We start from the raw sequence: 20,996 nt of genomic DNA on the forward strand, positions 1-20,996 counted from the left end.
TATATAGATGGGAAATAAAACAATATCAATAATTACCGTGATATCATTTCTGCAACCGTTACTCAGGAGCAGAAGTCAGTTTTAAAACATAAAAGAAATAATAATGTGACATTCATCCTGATAATTATCAGTATCTTGATATATTATGTGGAGAGCTAAAGAAGCCGAACATTTTGGCTCTTTGAAGGAATCGGCTATCTGCTTTTTAACATATCTGCATTCATATGCGTATAGTTGTTGGTGGAGATGATGCCAAAACGTTGTCTGGACCTAAAACATTAACAAAAAGTATCACTGTTGGTGTTTCCTGTGATTTAAGAAACAAGTCAGACTATAAACGGTGAACAGAAGATACAGTATATCCACCATCTTCAAAGGAAGCCCCAAAATATTGGTTGTTGTCCCCAGAGGCTAATTCACCAACAGAAGATGGACGATGGCCTCCAAGATTGAGCCAATCAGTCAGTCAATTCAATACCTGATAAACATGTCTCTCTAATATACAGTACATTTCCATTATTATTGATGTCCTTCAGAGATACATGGAATGAAGAGACCATTATAATAATTTCTAAACATATTTTGACATGAAGAATTTAGCCTTCAGAGGCTTTATACCGACGTCAGCTGCAGGCTCAGTGCACAGGGAGAAAAAAAGATGCTTGTTGATCGTAACGAGTCAGAGGAAAATACAATGGATACATGATATAAGACTATTTGGAGGAATAATTTCTGCCTGATCTCTCGGGAGCAGACAAAATCTATTGTGATGAATATGGCGCCAGTGAAGGCCTTTCCATTTCCAGCTGCATTGGTCACACAGCGACGCTGCACCGATTCCCAATCTATAGAGTGCAATGAATATGCTCCAAATAGCCGTGGAGTCTGAAAGTTTCATCCTCTATTTATTTTCTGTGTTACTGGCAGAGGGTTTGAAAGGATTATCAACACCCACTTTCTATCGACTGTGCCAATAAGATGGATGAAATAATCAGCGAGGGACGGGTACAGTGATGAAAAATGAGACCAACAAAAAACAGAAAGACCCTGTTTGAACATTCAGGCTCCAGAATGAACAAACTCGGCTTTAAATCAGAAGGAGAAAAAAAAAACTGCAGAGGTCTGCTTGTTGCAGGCTGGATCTCACATTCTGTATATCACAGGTTATTATTGTAATTACACTGTGTGATTATCTGAGGAGCAGGCACGGGTCTGGATTTTCACACTCGGTGATTTGATATTGATTATGTTGTTTTCAAATGGAACAGAAAAAAAACGACCAAAAAATCAGGGGGTGCTTTTTTTCACAGGATCAGCATTCGGAGAAAATGAAGCGGCTCTCGATGCAGTGTGACTACGATGCAGTGTTTAATTTAGAAAACAGAAAAGAGCCACTTTTATAACACGTACAGCAGCGTCTCTAATAAAAGCAGCACACTGCAGCAGAGAGAACATAAAAACCAAACACCCGTGGGCTGTTCACTGGTCTAAATATGAACGCTTCAGAAATCGATGCATTTCAGTTTAGTTCAGTGTATTTCCTGAGGACAAGCGTTGAGTTATTGGCCACAATCACAATCCGATACTTAAAAATTTTAACTTAACGTTGAAATAACAACTTTAGTCTTCTGAGCTGAGACTGATATGGCTTCAACTTTAAAAATGTCTTTCGCTTCTCCTCTTCCCAAACTCCAAACCCGACTGTGCCTCCAGGTTTCGTAGCGATTTTTGTTGTTGGTTGTTTTGGCTGTACTCGCCCAGAAACCCCTTTTACTCAGGTTTTCATAGAAACACTTTTTGTCGGACTGCAAATTCTCTGGACATCCATGGCCATTTTTATGTTGTGCTCAGGTGTCCCCTCGGTCGGACGTAACAGACCCACTGCGTTCTTCCTGAGCCTGATCCAATACTGAAGGGGCTGATTCAAATCTATGAAGGATTCAATTATTGACATGACACAAATGAAAGTTTTAACGGGTAGCACGCAGCTCCGGAAACTGAATCCACTGGAGAGAAGATGTATCTCCGCCGGAGTTGTTTGAGCTGCAGAAGTGTTTGTTCAGAGAGATGCTTATTTTACCTCATGAACAATCTTCAGCTTGGCACAAACACCAAAGAGCAGACAGACCCAACGATGGCAAGGTTTTAATTATGGCTCCTCAAAGTGTTTGCGTTATCTGCTGCTGATCTCCCACCTGTTTGTCATGTTAGCCACAGAAAACCAACGAATGAGCAGCTCTTTGCTAATAAGGGAGGAAGGTAGACGGCTCTGTTACAGCTGCATTCACACAGTATTGACAGAACGGGATGAAAACGCACCTAATTAGTGCTAACCATCTACAACGAGAATTAGCTTCTTTTGTTTAAGTTCTGTTTGTGTGGCAGTTCATTATCCAGTGGAATAAACAAACTGTACATAGTAAATATCCTGTAAAAATAGCTGAATAATTTTGTATTGCTGTTAATATTGGATGCTAGTATTGGTTTCTTAGCCAATGATTATCTATTGTTCATTACCACACTATGTCACACTGAATAATTTTATAAATGTTCATATTTCCTTTTAAATATTAATATATCCATAAATTGCACTGGTATATTTCTGTTTGTGTAGTATTCTCTCTATTTACTTTTCCCAATATTTTTAAACCGTCTTCTAAATCTCAGGGAGTGCCGCCGCGTTTCCGTTGTGTTGCTGCCTGCAGCGGTTCAATGACAATAAAGAATCTTGAATTTTATTTTTGATGTAACTGCCAGTGGTATTGCATGCACAGCCACATTCGTGCCAGCTGTTTGTTGACATGTCTGCAGCTGGAGATATCGTCAGCGTCAGAAACTCCAGATATCTCCGCCGCGGAATTACAAGCCCGAGGCTAATGTGAACACTTTCTCCCACTTGGTTGCTCATAATCACGGTTTAATTGATGTGACGTGAATGCTGCATTAGGAAATTCATTTTTATTTCTCCAACCAGGGTGTCAGAACACAGTTACTCTCTAGGATCAGATTGTGATTGGCTTCTTTTCTTAGCCTCTACCCATCCACAAAAACCCTGGGCATCAGGAAGTAGCCACTTAAGGATGTTTTAATCAGCCAATAACACGTTGAATGCCGGAACCAAGGATTTGTCACCAGATGTGACAGCGGTGTGTTTTCTCACAGTGCGTAAATATGGTTTTACTGTGTGTCGCTGTTGGGCTCATTCCGCCTGTTGCCGCAGCTCTGGAGCAGTAAATATTTCAGAAGAGACTCGGGGCAGCCCAGTGACACAGGCATCCTATCTATAAATGTGTCTTGTATGAATGACTGCCCTCGAAATGCGAATGTAAAGCGCTGCTGGGAAATTACCCTCCACCGTGAACCATTTCCTCCGAGACACATCTGGTATTTAAAAGAGCCTCTTCTTTCCCGATACAACTCAATGTGAACGACTCTCTCTATAGATTTCTTTCTCACTCGTCTCCACCATAGTCAGAATAATAAATCAATGTTGGATATTTATTTGTAGGTATGCTGTGCTTTCAAATCTGTCTTCATGCTCTTCATGATTGATCAACTCTTCTTCCACCTAATACTGTTTCGAACCGCCGGCTGAGGTCGCTGAACGCGCCACATGCACACTGCAAAAAGCTTCTCGTCGTTATTCACCAAACATTTGAAGCAAACTCTCATTAGATACAGTATTGGAAGAGCAACCTCTGTTAATAAGCCTTCATTAAAAAGGCTTGGTTTTAATTTTATACAATTGATCTTGAAGTACCTTTTTGTAACCTCCATGAAGGAGGTCATTAGGCCCCGAGCACTGATGGTGCGAGGACCCTATCGTTTTGTTTTCATAGAAATGTGCTTGTTTGTTATCAGATTACACAAAAACTACAAGAGGGATTTCCATGAAACTTGGTGGAAGGATGTTGTGTGGGTCAGGGAAGAAGGTGTTAAATTTTGGGGCGGATCCGGATAAAGTGGCACATACAGGAAATTTTTTTTTAAAAACATTGTGAGATGGATCATGGATCTTAGTGAAAACATCTGACATGTTAAGGAGACATCCATTCTACTTTTCATTGTTCTTTGTCCGTCTGTTTGCAGGACTATGCAAAAAATACAAATCTTTGCGATTCTGTTGAAACTTGCTAAAAGGAGGAGTGGGTTAAATTAAGGTGGCGGATGCTTACATTTTTTCAATCCCTGGATCAAAGGCAGAATTATTCTTGAGCAAGATACTAAACCCCAAATTTCCCCTGATGCCTCTGCAGACAATTTCTGAATGTGTGCATGAATGAGTGAATGTGACGTGAGCTTTAAGAGCTTAGAGTCGTCAATAAGACTTAAAAAGTCTGCATATAAATACAGAAGTCAAAATATAGGCATGTGTCGAGCTGTAATTTCTAGAAACAGGTGGAATTTGGTGCAGATCTGGATAATCCTCTTTACCTATCTGATCTCAACACATGTAAATACAATATGGTGATGAAGTGGCCAACAAATACAATTCATAAACATTTACAACCTGAGGTTCTATTTTTAAATAATCTGTTTAAAAATTAGCTGCCTTTTCCTACATAAATAAAGATATTAAACTATCTGTTATCACTTAAGTTTCCAGGTCTTATCAATGATTTTACCGAGATGACAGTCCATGATAGTTATTACATAATAGTAATTACTCATTGATGCTCATTACTACAACATATTTCCTCCTTATTACCTTATCTTTATCAAGCTGTAGTGTCAAATGCTGCCAGTAATCCCATAAGCCATCAGAAAATTAACACAAATCCTGTTTCACTCCATTCCTGATGAGGACTGAATAATTAATGTCTGGCAGATGAGATGTGTAGCTGTCGATAGCCCAGTGAAACATCCTGCAGGCTGCCTGTAAATGCCTCGGCGGCGGGTCCCTTCAGATTATATGCAGTGTTCAGAGAAATGAAGTGCTACAGTATCCAGTGTTTCTCAATCATTTGTATTGATGTGTGCTTCCTTGAATTCAGCCGGCGTTTGGTGCTAATTGTCAGCCAATACCTCAGCTCCGCGCGGGCTGCCGCTGAGCAGAGGTCACTGAGCTCCAAAGCCCGTCAGGCCCTGTGAGGTATCATATGAAGCTTTATCGGTGCCACACAGGGGTCTGAGGCCGCTCTGTTACCGGATACTATCACTCTAACCTTTGATATTATTGATGCTGTGGTCTGTGTTGACTGAACTCCAACAGTCTGCCTTTGCTCATGTGCGTTTATCACTGTCATGTAGATGCTATGCGTATATGGTTCCAGTGGTTTTATATCAGAAGGTTATATCATCTATGTTGTTTTTATTTTGACATACATCACAGAGGTAGAATCAAGGTGCTGAACAGACACATTCAAAACCACAAGGAGAAATGAAAGCACAGTTTTAAACAGATTTAAACTAGTCGTTAAAGATGTAAAAGAAATTGAAAGGTTGAATCTGTTTTTGAAAATAAATTCAAAGAGAAAAATAATACAAATGAAATAGATTGAATTGTGTCGAGTAATAAAATAAAGATAGAATGAAATACAACGATGGTGTGACGCTGTAAAATAGCTTAGTAAGAAGCACTTATTTAAAATGTTTTTAACCTGGTTTTAAAAATTGCAATGGACAGATCATTTCTTATAGAGAACGGGAATTGAATAAGAATCAAATTTAATGAATTGATGATCATCTCTTGAGTCATTCAAATGTCAATGAGTGCTGCATCTCGCAAAGTTCAATTCAGATCAACTTCAAAGTAACACGGTTCTTGTTCCTCTCTCTCTCTCTCTCTCTCTCTCTCTCTCTCTCTCTCTCTCTCTCTCTCTCTCTCTCTCGGCCTGTGGACCTTGTTCTGAGTTTATGACACAATCAGTCAAAATAGTCGATCACGACAAATAAACACACGACAACTTTGATAAATTGCTTTATTTGTTTTCAATGTACAGAACAGAAACTATTTCAAAGCTATGCAAATGAAGACTTTGAGGTTTTTTGGAGCCATTTCAAACAGGCAACAATGATTCATCCCATATTGTTTTTGTTGTTGTTTTTTTTCATTCAATTTTATTCAATGCAGCTTTTATAACCAGTGTCCCCTTAAAATCTGTTCTATTGTGTCCTTGTTCGCACTGTTGTAATTTATCTAAAGACAGTTGCTTTATCCTCCTCCACAAACAAACAGAAACCATTCAGTGAAAACCCATCATGTTCATTCCTTTAACTTCCTGCTGACTTCACTCTGTAAGAAGTTTCCTGGGCAGAAGGCGAACGCTCTTTCAGGACGGACATGTTCGAGCTTTCAAAGATCCATTTTCAGAGACATGCAATTTAAATTTTATTTCTTTGACTTTTCCGTTCTTTGAAATATTAACAAGTAGAGGTAAATAAAATATTTAAACCCTATAACCCTGCAAGAATATTGAAACCAATTTGCGAAAAAAAACATCACTTTTATATCCTGACCTATATAAACACCTGTTTGTCTTTTATTTAAGAGTTGTTGAAAGCGATGGAATAAGCTTTTAAACCCTTTACTAAAGTAAAAGTATAAATAGGACATTGTAAAAGGTTCACCATTACCAGGCACATTCATCTATTCATAATTCAATAGAGTGTATAATAAGTGAGGTGTAGTTATAGATGTAGAAGGGCTCCCACAGCTATATAATAATTAATATATTATAATATTGCACTGCTTTTATACAGAGTAATGAGTAAACAGAATGTTTAAGTTGCATTTGGTCAAAATGGATACAAGTTTAACAATATTCTTTGTATTTTATTGATCAAGATGCATTCAATTCATATAGATATATTTTTCAACTGGAAAAAGTATGTATGAGGTATTTTCTACATTCCATATTTATATATTTTTTTCTACAAAATAATCAGTAATTTATAATGGAATAAAAAGTTCAATGGGTCCCTCTGAAATGTAAATAGTTCAGTCATACCGACTTCTCCTCAAAGCCATCCTGTGAGTTGTTTTTCATCATACAGGTTTGATCCACCCGCTGTAGAGGATCAGACCAGACTGAGAAGCCTGCTCCGATCCGCTCTCCCTGTTTCTCTACCTCCATCGCGTGTTCTATTTTTATGAAATCCCGTTGGCATTTTTTCATATTCAACTGTTAGTACATTTCCTGAGACTCGATATCCTAGAGGAAGCTCAGGCTCCCTCGTATCTGGCGAGCCATGTTTACTTGGCTTGGACGTGTGTAGTCAGCTTCAGGTGCGACGATGCCTCCGCTGCTGGAGCTTAAAATACCCGGCCCGATGTGTGGTACAAAAGGCACTTTGTTGTGATAATTGATTTCTTTGTGCAGGAGCCTCTGTTTCGTACACTTGTGTAAAGGCGCTCGCTAATGAGCAGAGAGGCGAGCAATGGAAAAAGCGACTGCATGTACAGACTGAGTCGATTCCACTCTCAAACACTGAATAGCTGACAGGGAAGGATTCAAGGATCTCGTCTTATACCACCTTAAAATGAAACCTGTGGCCAGACGGCATTTGTGTCTCTCAGATACGTGATGTCGGTGAAATCAAAAGATGAAACAAGTTTTCATTCCGCGTGTCGCTGTTTTTTATTTGATAAGGATGAACATCTTACAGACTGAAGAGCAGAATGAAAGCTCACCCTGAATCTCAGCATGTTTGCAGTCATTCATTGGGGAGTGAATGGTAAGAAGAGAGCGTCTATTAATTTTAAAATGAAAGGACAGTGGACAGTACAAGGATATTGGAGAAAAAAAGTATTAAAGGATGAGACTCGCAATATTTCCAATAAATCCTAAGAAAAGACCATCGCCAACGTACTGTAGACTTGATCCGTCCAGCAATAACTGTCTGTGTAAGCAAGTCTGATGTACTGTCGCTCCTCTGAGCCAAAGAATTCAAATACTTAAAAAGAAAAGACTGTAGATAGAGATGCACAAGGCCCCTCCACTCCATCTGGCGTTTGTGACATCATTTGGTGCCAAAGTCGGTGTAGTAGTGATCATGGTGGTATCGCGGTCCCAATGACCAATCACAAGTCAGTCTCAGCTGTCAATCCTGACATTTCACCCGGATTTTATGGCATGGTATAACTGTGATTATCAGTTTGCGTGAATAGGGACAGAGACGAACACACTCACACACTCACACACTCACACACACACACACACACACACACACACACACACACACACTCCTGTAACAGAAAGGTTCCTCCTGCAGTTCCTCCTCAAATTTAGGTACGCACATATTGATGAATCCCAGATTCGTGCGTCAAACATTCATACGCACGGTTAAAGCACAGATCTATGCGTACGCACTGTTAGCAAATAAGGCCCACTGTCTTTCATAATGGTAAATAGGCACGGTAGTTTGTGAATTCGAGCGTGTCCCACTTGCACCGTTTCAATTGAAAACCAAATGTCCGTAAAATTGTCCCCCTGCAATTTTACCTCTCACTCTTATCTGGGTTACATTTTCATTAAGAGGGTCGTGTTGTCAGATGGTGATAATGATGCAACTGACAAACAGTGTTGACTCTGGTTGTTGATTTTTTAATGCGATGAGAGAATAGTCAACATGTCACTTCTGTGCTGTCCTTCTGTCGGCCGAGAAAAACCTGGTTCCTAGCAGTGGGGTGTACAGCTACGATGTACTTTATGTTTGATTTAAGGGAGATTAAGTGTTCCCACTCAGCCAGCGGTTATGTGCGTGCGTTGAGATTTACGTCTGGGTTCCTTTGGAGTTTCAATCCCCTGAGACTTGCAGACAAATGAGCCTCCATCCATCCAAGTCTTCGCTGACTGACAGCCAGGCATTTAGCTCCGCTCCGAGTCTGTAAACAACAACAACAACAGGGCCTGCAAGAACCACACTCTATACGTTGAGAAACTTTCTCTGCACGCACACGCCCAGCGAATTGAGGCTCACCTGTCAATTTGAGAACATGTGTTACACCATCAAAATATTGTTGGTTTGTTTAGCCCTCTTTATGCTGTCAAGGTCTCATTTGTAGTGTATGTTCGTGTCAAGTGTAGATGGAATGGAGGAGCGAAGCAATTGAACACGCTTTGTAGGTGTGGGCTTATATCAGAGAGGGTTTGTCAGCTCTTCAACCGCAGATGAATCGTTCAAGAGAGGATGGATACAGATTGGAAGGGAGATGAGAGGAGCGAGAGGTCTCCTTTAAGGATCAGAAGTAGAATCGGAGAGACTTTTGACAGATTAAAAGTGCTGCGCTTGCATAATGACTCCAGTGCTTGTCGTGGCGCGTTAAGACGCCATGCCAATGTTCTCATTTCCCCAAAGAACATCTGCAACTGCATTGCAGCTCAGCCATAATTTGAGTCTTGGACAAAACAGCTTGATCCACTTTAGTCACACTTGAAATCAGGATTAGAAGAATCTCTTGGCAAGCGATCTGAGAGCAGTCAAATCAGGTCAGCTGAAATTCACAGGGACGCCCAAAAGGAAAACGAGCTCACGCTGTCAGTTCTGCTGTGCTCTTGTCGGCCAGATGGATGGCCAATTTCCACTCCAGATGTGCTCAGAATCCGTCTGAACTCAAACTGGAGTGGCATCTAAAAAATAAAAAAAAAGCCTCTGACACTCGAAAGAGTGAACTACACGCTGATGGAGAGGGAGCAGGGATAATTGTAATCAGGCTGGTGCCAGTTTTCATTACGTTCCCAGATAGAGGCCGTAATGCAGCTCTGCACTCATGTGAAGCCAAAAAGCAAAGAGGATGTTGTTGTGCGACTCGCCGCTTTTATGGCGGGCGGGTTTGGTCAGAGGAAGATGAGGCTGACAGCTTTAGATCACTGGAGTCTTAATCTGCTCCTGCCTGTTGGACGTGATGTAATCTCAGAGTGCAGGATTAAAACGAACACACACATGCTCACAAAAGGAGTCATAGCGTTTTGTGTGTGGTTTTCAGGGGTCAGTGCACGGGTTAATAGACTGTTTGAGGCATCTGAGAACTGGATAAGTGAGGCTGCCCTGTTATTTATTTTCCCTCAGTTCTTTGCTTCGAAACTCCGCCACCGACAGGTAAAGGTGCACTTCGCATCAGCACGTTCAACTTCTCCCAGGATGCATTTTTCTATTATTTACCATCGGCTGAAAATACCCAAGCATGACAGGCAGCGAGAGCCCTTCAGAACCATCTTTATCATAATCAGATCTGCATGTGAAATACAAATGCAACAATAAATGTTTCAAAGTTAAGGGTTTCTGAATGGTGTGTGCTTTCTTTTTGTTTTCTTCCAGATAACTGCATCGGTCCTCTGGTATCAGCGTTGCCCCATTCATCCTTTCAGAGCTCCTCTCAGTCGTCAGTCAGATATGCTGCGTACAATGCCAAACTCAACAGAAGAGATGGTGAGTAGAGACAATGCTCAGTGTTTCTTAATGCTTTGGCCACGCACCACCCACCTGGTGCACCAGCAGATACCAGTGAACAATCACAAAAGAGGCAGCAGACCAGAAAATGTTTTTGTACATGTGGTGCTGTGTCTGAAAGGTGCAAAACAGAAAAGTATTGTACAGCAAAGAAAGGGGACTTATTATTGTGATTAAAATGAGTCCTGGGGGTGAAACTACGATTGGCATTGTCACCTCACAGCGAGAACATTTTGGGTTTGTGTGTAAATGAAGATGAATAACGCGTCTCCACTTCCCCCCTTGTGCAAAAATGAAGCAAAAATATCCTGGCTAAAGGCAAGTTCCTGCCAATACACGCACTTGTCCAATGGCGAGCTAGAAAAACGAATTTATTTGAATGGATAATGTGGCGAAGCAGAAGGTGGTGGTTGATGAAAGGGTCGATTGCTCAACTTTTGCCCCATTGGACACCTACGGCATCTGGCACCAGGGTGGGCTAACCATAGCCTTTATATAAAGATGGACAATGTGTCACCCATTTTTTAAGATAAATCAAAAAAAGATTTAAAAGCAAAGCAACCAGGGGAATGAACACATGATTGTATATCTGTGGGATAAGTACGACCTAAAATTAATTTATATATATTTGGCATGTGCTTAGATTTTTTTATTTTGCTCCATGCCCCATCCACTAACATGGGAGAGCTGGGGTTTTTGACCTACACTGCAGCCGGCCACCAGGGGTCAATCAAGATGTTTTGGCTTCACTTCCCTGTCATGTTGTCCGTCTTTATCCAGAGGTCCGTGGCTCTAACCTCTGAGTTTTCATGTTCTCACCTGGGTACACTTGTTTTTCTCCCACAATCCAAAGCTCTGCCGGCTGGATTGATTGCCCGTAGGTGTGAATGTGAGCATGAATGGTTGTTTGTCTCTACATGTCAGGCCTGTGACAGACTGGCAACCTGTCCAGGGTGTAACCTGCCTCTCACCTAACGTCAGCTGGGATTGGCTCCACAAAGGACAAGCGTATATAGGATGGATGTTAACACATTAAGACCCGAAGGCGCTGAATAAAAACACCCTCTAAATCCTAAGCATTCTTTGAAACAACCACCTAAAACCTGAGAATTTTCTGAAACTTTAATTTCTCATCCTGAAGCAGATAGAGACATGAAATAAAAAACGAAAAAAAGTGGCCTTCATTGTAAATTACTGCCTTTTTCCTAAAGTTAGCGAACAAATAATAATAATATAGCCAGCAAACAGCAAAGAGCATTTTTTTGAAAAACGTTTTTGCAGGCAAAGAGCTAGCAAATAAACAAACTGCATTTCCCATGATGCATTTCACAGATCACGATGTATTTCATGACATCATAGATTAGATGCACATGTCTCCGACTCTAAAGGGAGAAGCATGCAAACGTTTCTCTGTTTAGCAGAGTCCCAAGTTTGTTGTCAAAAGGGCACTGACCCCAGAACAGTGCGAGCGGTCGACTGCCACAGGAAATATAGAACTAATAAAACACAGATGCCAATAAACATTGTTTTACTGTGGCTATTTTCAAATGTCAAATCAATCTCAGGGAAAAGGAAACTGTCTGATTGCTTTGACTTGATTCTAAATTTATTGTGACACCATCAAGATGATGTCTCGTCTTTTAAGTCGCGGTCACTCCTCTGGTACAACTTGTCGCCTTTCAAGTAAGAGGGAGTTACTGCTCAATAAATAACATTCGACAACTGCAGCTCCCGAGAGCTTTAGACACGGACTCTACGCGACCGCCGCTGAATTCTAACAAGATAATCACCTTTACATTGTCGAGAAATCACCAAAATATTTCTAGCAGGTGCTTTACCAGAGGCCGTACACATTTCAGAATGAATCAGCTATTTTAGAAGAATGGAGAAGGTGTTGATCATTATCAGCTGAAGATTAACTCCACCTTCAAACCTGCCTCTGTCCATTCAAGGGAAATAAATTCTTTCAACCTGAGCCCGAAGGCGATTAGCTTAAACCACAACAATCCACTGTTCATCGACAGAATGGATGTTTAATGGATCTGTTACTCTGCTTTCCTTCAGGAGCCGGAGGCTGGTCCCCCATGGTGACCGACCAGGAGCCCTGGCTCCAGGTGGACCTCAAGGAGCAGCTGGAGGTGACGGCTGTGGCTACGCAGGGACGTTATGACAGCTGGGACTGGGTCAGCAGTTACCTGCTGCTCTACAGTGACACGGGCCGGGCGTGGAAACAGTACAGGCACGAGGACGGAGTAGGGGTGAGTCTATATAAATGTTTCACTTGATCAGCATTCTGTATAACATTGGTGTCATCATTGATTTGCTGCTGTGCTGTTTACAACTGAATCCAAATATAATCAATATCAATTTTTATTTAATTTCTGACAGTAAAATCAACAATTTGGAATGTGTGGAAATATTCAGATGTATAAGAAACAAACTCAAAGGCTTTTTATGGTCAAAGGAAGAGGTCACTATTGTCTGAAATATGCTTCTTTGATTAATTGTCCTGAGTTAGACGGAAAGACTTGTAGAGTATGAAGCTACAGCAAGGAACCAATTAGCCTAGCTTAGCATCACCACTTAGCATAAAAACAATCAGTGTGGCTCACAATTCCTCAAATAGCTACATTTTGATAAACTTTTATGAGGCCTACAGTGAAAAATAGTAAACAGTGACAAATAAGTAAACATCCAATATAAACACAAGTTAAAATATGAAAGTATAGATATAAATATCAGAAATGCTAAACTTTAATATAAACACAAGAGAAATATAGAAATAGTAATAAAATGTAATCAAACACCAAAAGACCCAAACTCATCCACATAACATACACACCTATTGAGTTGTTTATCTTGTTGTTAATATTTGTGTACTATGCATATTATGTGTGTGAGTGTGCTGACTCTCATAGGTTGTTAAATCATTTTATGCATGTTAATTTAGAATTTTTTAAGTGAAATTTTAAAATCTGAATTATTAAGGCAGAGACTATAAAAACTAAATTATTTATCCTGTCACTTTTTATGTATTTTGTTAATCTGTGCAAATAAATGAATAATAACAAAGTTATGGTTGGTAAAGGAAGGTTTTGCTCACAGTTTTGCCTGCTGAGTAAGAGAAGTGACCTCATCTAATCAATCTCCTTCAAATTATTGGAATTAAAGCGAATAGGCATATTTCCAAAAATGTTGAACTGTTAATAAAAATAAAAAACAGCAAGGTCAATGAATAGTTTATGTGGGCTGTGATTGTTGCAGGATTTTTACGTTTGGACACAGATCATAAAGACTGACAGTAAGAATTAGATTCTGTCGCATCGTTTTCATGTGCTACACTTTGTGGAATTTATTGACTGCATTACAGTTCACTTGATAACATATGCCCTCACTTTTTCAGACATATTTCAAAGTGTGGGAAATATCTGGTGTCAACGCGGTAATGATATTGCTTTTTTTATCGTTCGTGTAATGTCACAGCATGTTATGTCAGCGAGAGCAGTCACTCGCAGTCCGAATAAACAGCACATGTGATTCTTCCTTTATTGTCTTTGGCCCAGTAACGTCAAAGGCTGCTAACAGGACATTCCATTGTTTTCCAGCGTGTTTGCTACCCGACAGTCAAATAAGCCGCGTGGGTCGTTGCCCACTGGCCTGTCACTGCTGTAAAGTGTACTCTTTTTTAGAGTGCTGAGAAGAAAGAGTGCAAATACATGGGGTAATCATTATGTCTAGTGCTGTGTGGGGATTTTTGAATTATTTATGTTCCTCCGTATTTAAAAATGCATTATCTGAAGTAGACCAAAATGTAGGAATTAGATGGAATCAAACATCATGAGGTTAAATAACAGGCTTTTAACAGTCTCCCTCCACAAGCCCTGTAATAATATACTAAAGCAGACTTAAATGTGTAAGTCCCTATGTAATGACCCTTAAATTCAATGACACCAAATCACACACACTCATAGATATCAGTCCTCTAAATATGTCAGATTTTTCTCATGAAGATCTATGAATTATTCTGCCGAAAATCGGTGAAAATTATATAAAATATTCATTATGTTAAAGAAAGTGAAAGAAATTCCTGGATCCAACCCCTGATTTGGATTTGAACCAAAATCCAATGACTTCTTCCCTCCTTCCACCAAATTCCATAGTGATCTGTCCAGTGTTTTTGGTGTAATCCTGTTTACAAACCAACCAACAAAATGACATAACAAACATAGCGTTCCTCGTCAGAGATAATTCATCTGCATTATAGTGTCGTCCCAAAAAAATCATTTTTCTTTGCTGCTACTGCTAATTAGCAAATCATCTGATGTTAGAACAACAACACATTAATCGAAAGCAATATTCCTTTTTCCTTTTGGAGGTTTCAAATATAAAAACAAATCACATATAAAAACCTCAATTATGAACATTTGGGGGCCCATGATGGTAGCCCAGGATTAAATGTACCATCTGGAAAAACTGTTGCAGATCATTTTGTCATTATAGATTTGTAACCAGGAGTAAATGTCTTTATTGAAACAAAATAGCACAACTAATATTTTGTACAGTCTTCCAAAAATAACATAAAGTATGTAAATGGTGAGAGACAGGACTGTGTGTGTTATCCAGTGACTGATGAATATTTTTGGAGATATGGTGCTAGACAGTTCACAGATTGTTTCACACACTGTCAGTCCTCATATCATAACTGCATCTCTGCAAACAGGAAACAGAGCTGCAGTCAGTGAGGAGATGAGACATTTTGTGTCAATACCACCAACATGACCCGCAGCTATCGCCCTTTGTAACTGACTCAGAGAGATGAGAGAAAGACGCTGATTTCTTTATTTTCAAATATTAAGTGCTGCAGTGCTGCACCGCACCAAATCAACACAGCAACATCCCCGGAAACTTGACATATGTACAAAATGTGTATTAGAAGCACATTCACACGGAAAATGAAAACCCCACACCTCCCTGTGGTGTGGGGTTCTATGCGGTACATGTGAACTTGCAATTTAGGATCCTGCAGATTCTAATGAAACTCAGACCCAAGCTGACTAACTACAGCTTTTACCGAGACCTTTGGCTGCAACTAACCCTCATCCGTCTGGCATTTTAACAAGTGAAGCTCAAAGGTAACGGCTCACTGTCAGACACTGAACTGAAGGGGACTAATGAGAGTGCAGCATCTGCTGATATGACTGTGAGCTCTCAGCCACTCTGTGCGAACACTGAGCCAAATTAGCTCCATAGAAAAATTAGCTCCATATAAAACTGGGCTGTGGTTCAACAGTTCTACTGTAGACCTCAGCTGCAGCAATACAAGATGGTATGCAACAAACATATATTTTTTAAATTTACTGCATTAAAATGTGTTATAATAGACAGCATGTTTTAATATGATGGAGGATGATGCCAAAGCAGGGGTGAGGAACATCTGGCCTCTGGGATGCATATGGCCCAACACTTTGATCTGCCCTGAGACAGGTCATAATTACCCCCCCCCCACACACACACACACACACACACACACACACACACACACAAAAAATCTCATGACAGCAATCAATTTTTTTCTGGAATAAACATTAGAATGGGGTGCAGTAGAGCGCATATACCTCAGTCTCCTTCTGAAACCATTTTTATTTGGATCTGCACCAAGTTGTACAGACTCATAAAACATCAAGATCCATCATTTATGCTCTGAGAAATAAACAATAAGGTTGAAAAACTATTTGAAAGAAAGTGAAACTACATTTCTGGATCAGCCCCTTGATCTGGGTCTGCACCAACATTTAACAGCCTCCTCCGTGACCTGTATCACATCTTTCCACCAAGTCTCAGGGTAATCCATCCAGTTTCTGCGTAATCTTGCTTACAAAAAAACTAACAAACAACCAGACAGGGTTGAAAACATAACCTCTGCAACCCTAAAGACAAGAAAAGTCTAGCAGGTTAGATGAGATATGAAAAAAATATCCTTTTTTTGAGGTAATAGACAAGCCAGTGTTCCTATAGTTTGCTTGCAGTGATGAAAAGGCTAATCTCCCGGATCGTGGAGCTAAACAAAGTGAGCATATGCTAGAATGAAGGTAATGACGATTATATTAATCAGTCTTTAGCGTTATTTAAATCCCCAACATGCAACTCCCACACCATATTCTGATGCAGATGTTCAGCAGGTGAGCAAGTTGATCGCCAAGAAGCTGAAACCTAATTCAGAGCAGATACTTGTTGCTTTTGTGGAGCTGCTATAAAACCTGATATTAAAACTGGCATTCATGCAAACACTGTGCATGTTTCTTCTCTGTATGAGCAACAACCTGCTACGACATCTGAATATACAAAGTTTGTTGAGAGGTTTCAGGACATTAAACGCACATTAAACATTTGCTGTTTGCTGTAACATGTAAAACCAGCTGGTGTGTCTGATAATCTACAACAAGAAATCATTGATCTGCAAAGAATCAAGCAACAACATCCCACTGCTTGAGTTCTCTAAAGTGTATGTTAGATGTATCCATTGTGAAGAGACTGTAAGAGATTGTTGTCACAGTCTCAGTTACACTCAAGACTCAAGAATGATCCAAACCCAGAAAACCAGTCGACAGTAGCATCATCCATCATTACCATCAGACATCAGATGCGTCACCATAAAGAAGCAGCACCAGCGATTGCATTATAGAAGTTGGTGTGATATATGTGTTCAATAATTCATTATGGCCCTCAAAGGATGTTATAAAAATGTAAATGGCCCTTGATAGGAAAAAGGTTCCCCCGCCCCTGAGCTAACTGTTAGTTTTTCCTCCTTGGTGCATGACTAACATTCAGTTTAATAGTTCATCAAATTTGTTGTGAGCAAAGTTGAAACTTTGGCCAATTGTTGATGGTAAAGCAAAGCTCTAGGGAAATAGTCCATCCTGCTCTGAAATGAAGCGTTGGAGGAAATTACCGACCCACTGACAACATCATCATAAGGCTCCACCCCTGGATACACAAACAAGAATTAACACTGGAAATGAAACCCCTTGCGTGGTGCCATACAGGTAAACATACACACATACTACAGCAGTCACATACGTTTTCGGTATGGGCCTTTGGGTTCGGCAAGCATGGGCACCAAACCAATGCAGCCACTGCAAATGCCAAACTTTTTGTGTGTGTGGAACTCAATTTGAAACTCGATAAAGCCAACAATTTATCCCTGGCCAAAACAATAACGAATGGCAGCAAGTAGAAAGGCCAGCAGCCAAATGACTGAACCGGAACCCAAACATCTTTTCAGAATTTTTTCACAAAACCCAGCCCAATCTTGTCAGGTTCCAACAAACAAGTGAAATAGATGTTTATATAGCAGAAGATGAGAGGCCATTCTCTGTTGGGATTACTTGGGTTTTAAAGACGTTTTAAGATGTTGAAAGTAATTTAACTTCAGTAAATGTACTTGATTAGTACGTTGCAGCCAGTTGGCAGCAGCATTACAGACCTTGAGAATGACAGCCTGTGTCTGTTAAGTAAACTGGAGTTTAATTCCCAAAATTAAGCAGTTTAATGTTTTGTATTTCCTCTTTACGATGTGTACGTATCCCAGACCACATTCAAATTAACACGGTTTCTCCCTTCGTTCAACTTTGCTCGTTCAACAGTGGTGACGTCACCATCCGTCTGCGGGAGTGTTCCGAGCAAAGCCTTGTTAGAGAAATATGTGAGACAATAGAATTGCACTCCTTCACAAGCTGATAATAACCTAATTAGTGAAAACCAGGGGAGAAATTCTGTGCAAATTACCTATGTCTGCGGGAGCTTTGATGAGATGAAATGTGTACTTTTACCACATTACGTTCCGTTAAACACAAAGAGTGACTGACATGAAAGACTTGCGCTTGAATGCCTTTCCTTACGTGAAAAAAATAAGCTAAGTACCTGGTGATACCTTTAAAGCAAACTCTAAACTAAAAAAGGCAGAGCTGCTGTTAATCTTATTCTCTGTATAATATATTCACTCTTCTTCATGGTAAATTAGCAGGATGATCTTTGCAAAAAATCATAGGTGGGAAGAGGTGTGTATTCGAGCAGTGGAGGCACATTAACATCATTATCCTTGGATAGACTTATTTTTGAAATCTCTTCAGAATGTGGCTGTGAATTAATGGGGAAAACAAAATCTCCTCCTTAATGGGGGAGTTTAAACATTCATTTTCTTTCTTGTTAGCTGTTCAGGTAGATGGATCTTACAAGGATTAATATGTGTGTGCATGATTGGCCTTGCATGCTGAAAGTGCTTAGAATGTTATGCAGCCTGGTCTAAAAATCATTATTCATGAATAATACGTTAAGATGTTTTTAGCCATGTTAACTTGCTCTACAGAGGCAATGTCAATCTATTTGGTTTGCCCTTTAGTCCAGACTTAACTATCTCAAAAACGGTTTGGATTGCAATTACAATTTTTTTAAACTGACATTCAGGGTCCCCAGAGAATGAACCCCACCGACGTTAGTGGACCCCTGACTTCTCATCTGGTGTCACCTCTATTTCCTTACCACTGCTTTTGTGCAGCTGAGAAGGAGGCTTTCAAATACACTCTAACTACCTTAAGGCCTCTGCTTTGAGGAATATGAGGATTAGCATAGCTAGGGGGTGTTGATTCATTTAAACTCACATATTCATCTGGTTTCAGTCACAAAGAAAATATTATTACATTTACAGTATTGGCTGACGCTTTTATCCAAAGCAACTTACAGTAAGTACATTCAGCCATGAGGGTACAAACCCAGAACAACAAGAACCAAGTACAATTTGCTTAAAAAAAAGCCAAACTACAAAGTGCTACATGTAGGTGCCATATAAGTACAACAATTTTTTATTTTTATTAATCCAAAGTGTAGTCGGAAGTCAATATCAAATTGCAGATCAGTTATTATAACATTTACTTCTTCTTCGTTCAGTTTATTGGTGGGTGGCAAGCAACGTGAATATTTAACCTAAACGGGCACTCAGAGAGCACATACTTCCACCAAGGCCCAACAGAGTTATGAAATCATAAGGCTACCACTGCTAATTAGCTGACGTAAGCACATTGACACATTAATCTAAGCTTATAAACAAGGTGATTATTACAACCATTACACATTACCATGTTAATATTATCATTGTGGATTAATGTGCAGAGAACAGACCACATATCAGGCTTCAGAGAAAGTTTTCTATAGAGAGTGAAGACGTTTCAGAGACCTGATCGGTCCTGGTCACAGCATCGGCTTTTCACTCATGGTCAAAGATGTAATGGTATTTGTTTAAGTGCTGGGCCACACTGATGACGCACACAAACAGAAGTTACGGCTGGTTTCGAAGGAAAGCGCTGTTCCTTCGGTGGCAATTTATACATTTAACTGAGCACATGACCAAATGTTAGACTGATTTTATGAATTCATAGTTTCATCCTGTTAGAGATTAGAACTGTCAGACAAACATTTAGCTAAGTAGTATCAGCCAATGCTGTGAATGTAATAGGTTGCATCCAAAACATCTATCCTCAAAGTTCAGTTACGCTTTGTTTTCATTTGAAAAATTGCATTTCCATTTCAAATATGATGTAACCATCACTCCCCACATACTGCATTGCATTCTTTACGTTAAGAAATTCGTCCATTAGAGGTCGGCCCAGAGCGTTCTCGAAGGGCCCTCCACTTTTTATACCAACTCACATCCAATCTCCTCTCAGCTGTTCTGCAGTAACTGGTTATTCCTTTCCTCAAGTGAAGTAACATCATATTAACGTCTGTAGTTTCTCAGCAACTTGCAAACTCGTTGCTAAAAATGTCTTCCTCTCATCCTATGGATGTCTGGCTACGCTGCTCCCCACAATTCCTGATGGTTCTGCTCGGTATATCGTCAGTTCTGTCCATTTTTCTTTCAGAAGACATGCACATGTTAACATAGAGTACCAGCCATATACAGATCTGAGCCTCAAGGACAAGTTGCAGGGCAGGCATAAGCTCATCTAATAAGCTAGGCTATAAAAACTTTAATTTCCAGCAGACATTACGGATGGAGCAGAAGCCATCCTAGATTATTTCACAGCCTTTTTAAGGCTTCTTTGCAAATTCATCACAAATAAAGAAATCCGAAGTGAATGATGAATCAAACGATATTTTGCTGCCTTTTCATCTCTTGCAATTATTAGCTAGGTAGAAAAAAATTGTTCAGAAACGGGCAGCAACCGACAACTTTTAAGGTGGAATGTTTTCATGCATGCAACCCAATCAGTGGGATGATGTTGTGAATCAATCAATACCCCTTAAATGTCAATGTGACCACTTTGACCATTGCATTTGTTGACTATCATGAATGAGATCTGCTTACTGATCAGATTGGATCTTCAGGCAGTAAAATACCTTTGGATTTCAACCGTTTAATGCAAACTGGGGATATTCTATTTCCTCACACAGGGGAATCATTGTTCCGGTGCGCTCCGAAAGCGATGCATCTCTGCTCGTGGCAAGGTCATGTGCTCGTAGCCATCAATGCGTTGTCTGAGGCTGTTTAACTGGACAGTGGCCACATGGAAAATGCTGCATTGTCTTCATTGCCTGCAGCATGATTTATC

General features: G+C 40.0%; 1 protein-coding gene across 1 annotated transcript in view; it reads left to right on the plus strand.

Moving 5' to 3' along the window:
• Window positions 1–20,996, plus strand: part of LOC118120519 (contactin-associated protein-like 5) — a 95,998-nt gene that overhangs the window by 8,900 nt on the left and 66,102 nt on the right. The window contains exons 2-3 of the mRNA XM_035175552.2: window positions 10,261–10,371; window positions 12,457–12,650. Coding sequence (XP_035031443.2) covers window positions 10,261–10,371; window positions 12,457–12,650 — 305 coding nt within the window. The remainder of the gene's footprint in view (window positions 1–10,260; window positions 10,372–12,456; window positions 12,651–20,996) is intronic.

Source organism: Hippoglossus stenolepis, chromosome 13, assembly GCF_022539355.2.
Source record: "Hippoglossus stenolepis isolate QCI-W04-F060 chromosome 13, HSTE1.2, whole genome shotgun sequence".
Lineage (NCBI taxonomy): Eukaryota > Metazoa > Chordata > Actinopteri > Pleuronectiformes > Pleuronectidae > Hippoglossus > Hippoglossus stenolepis.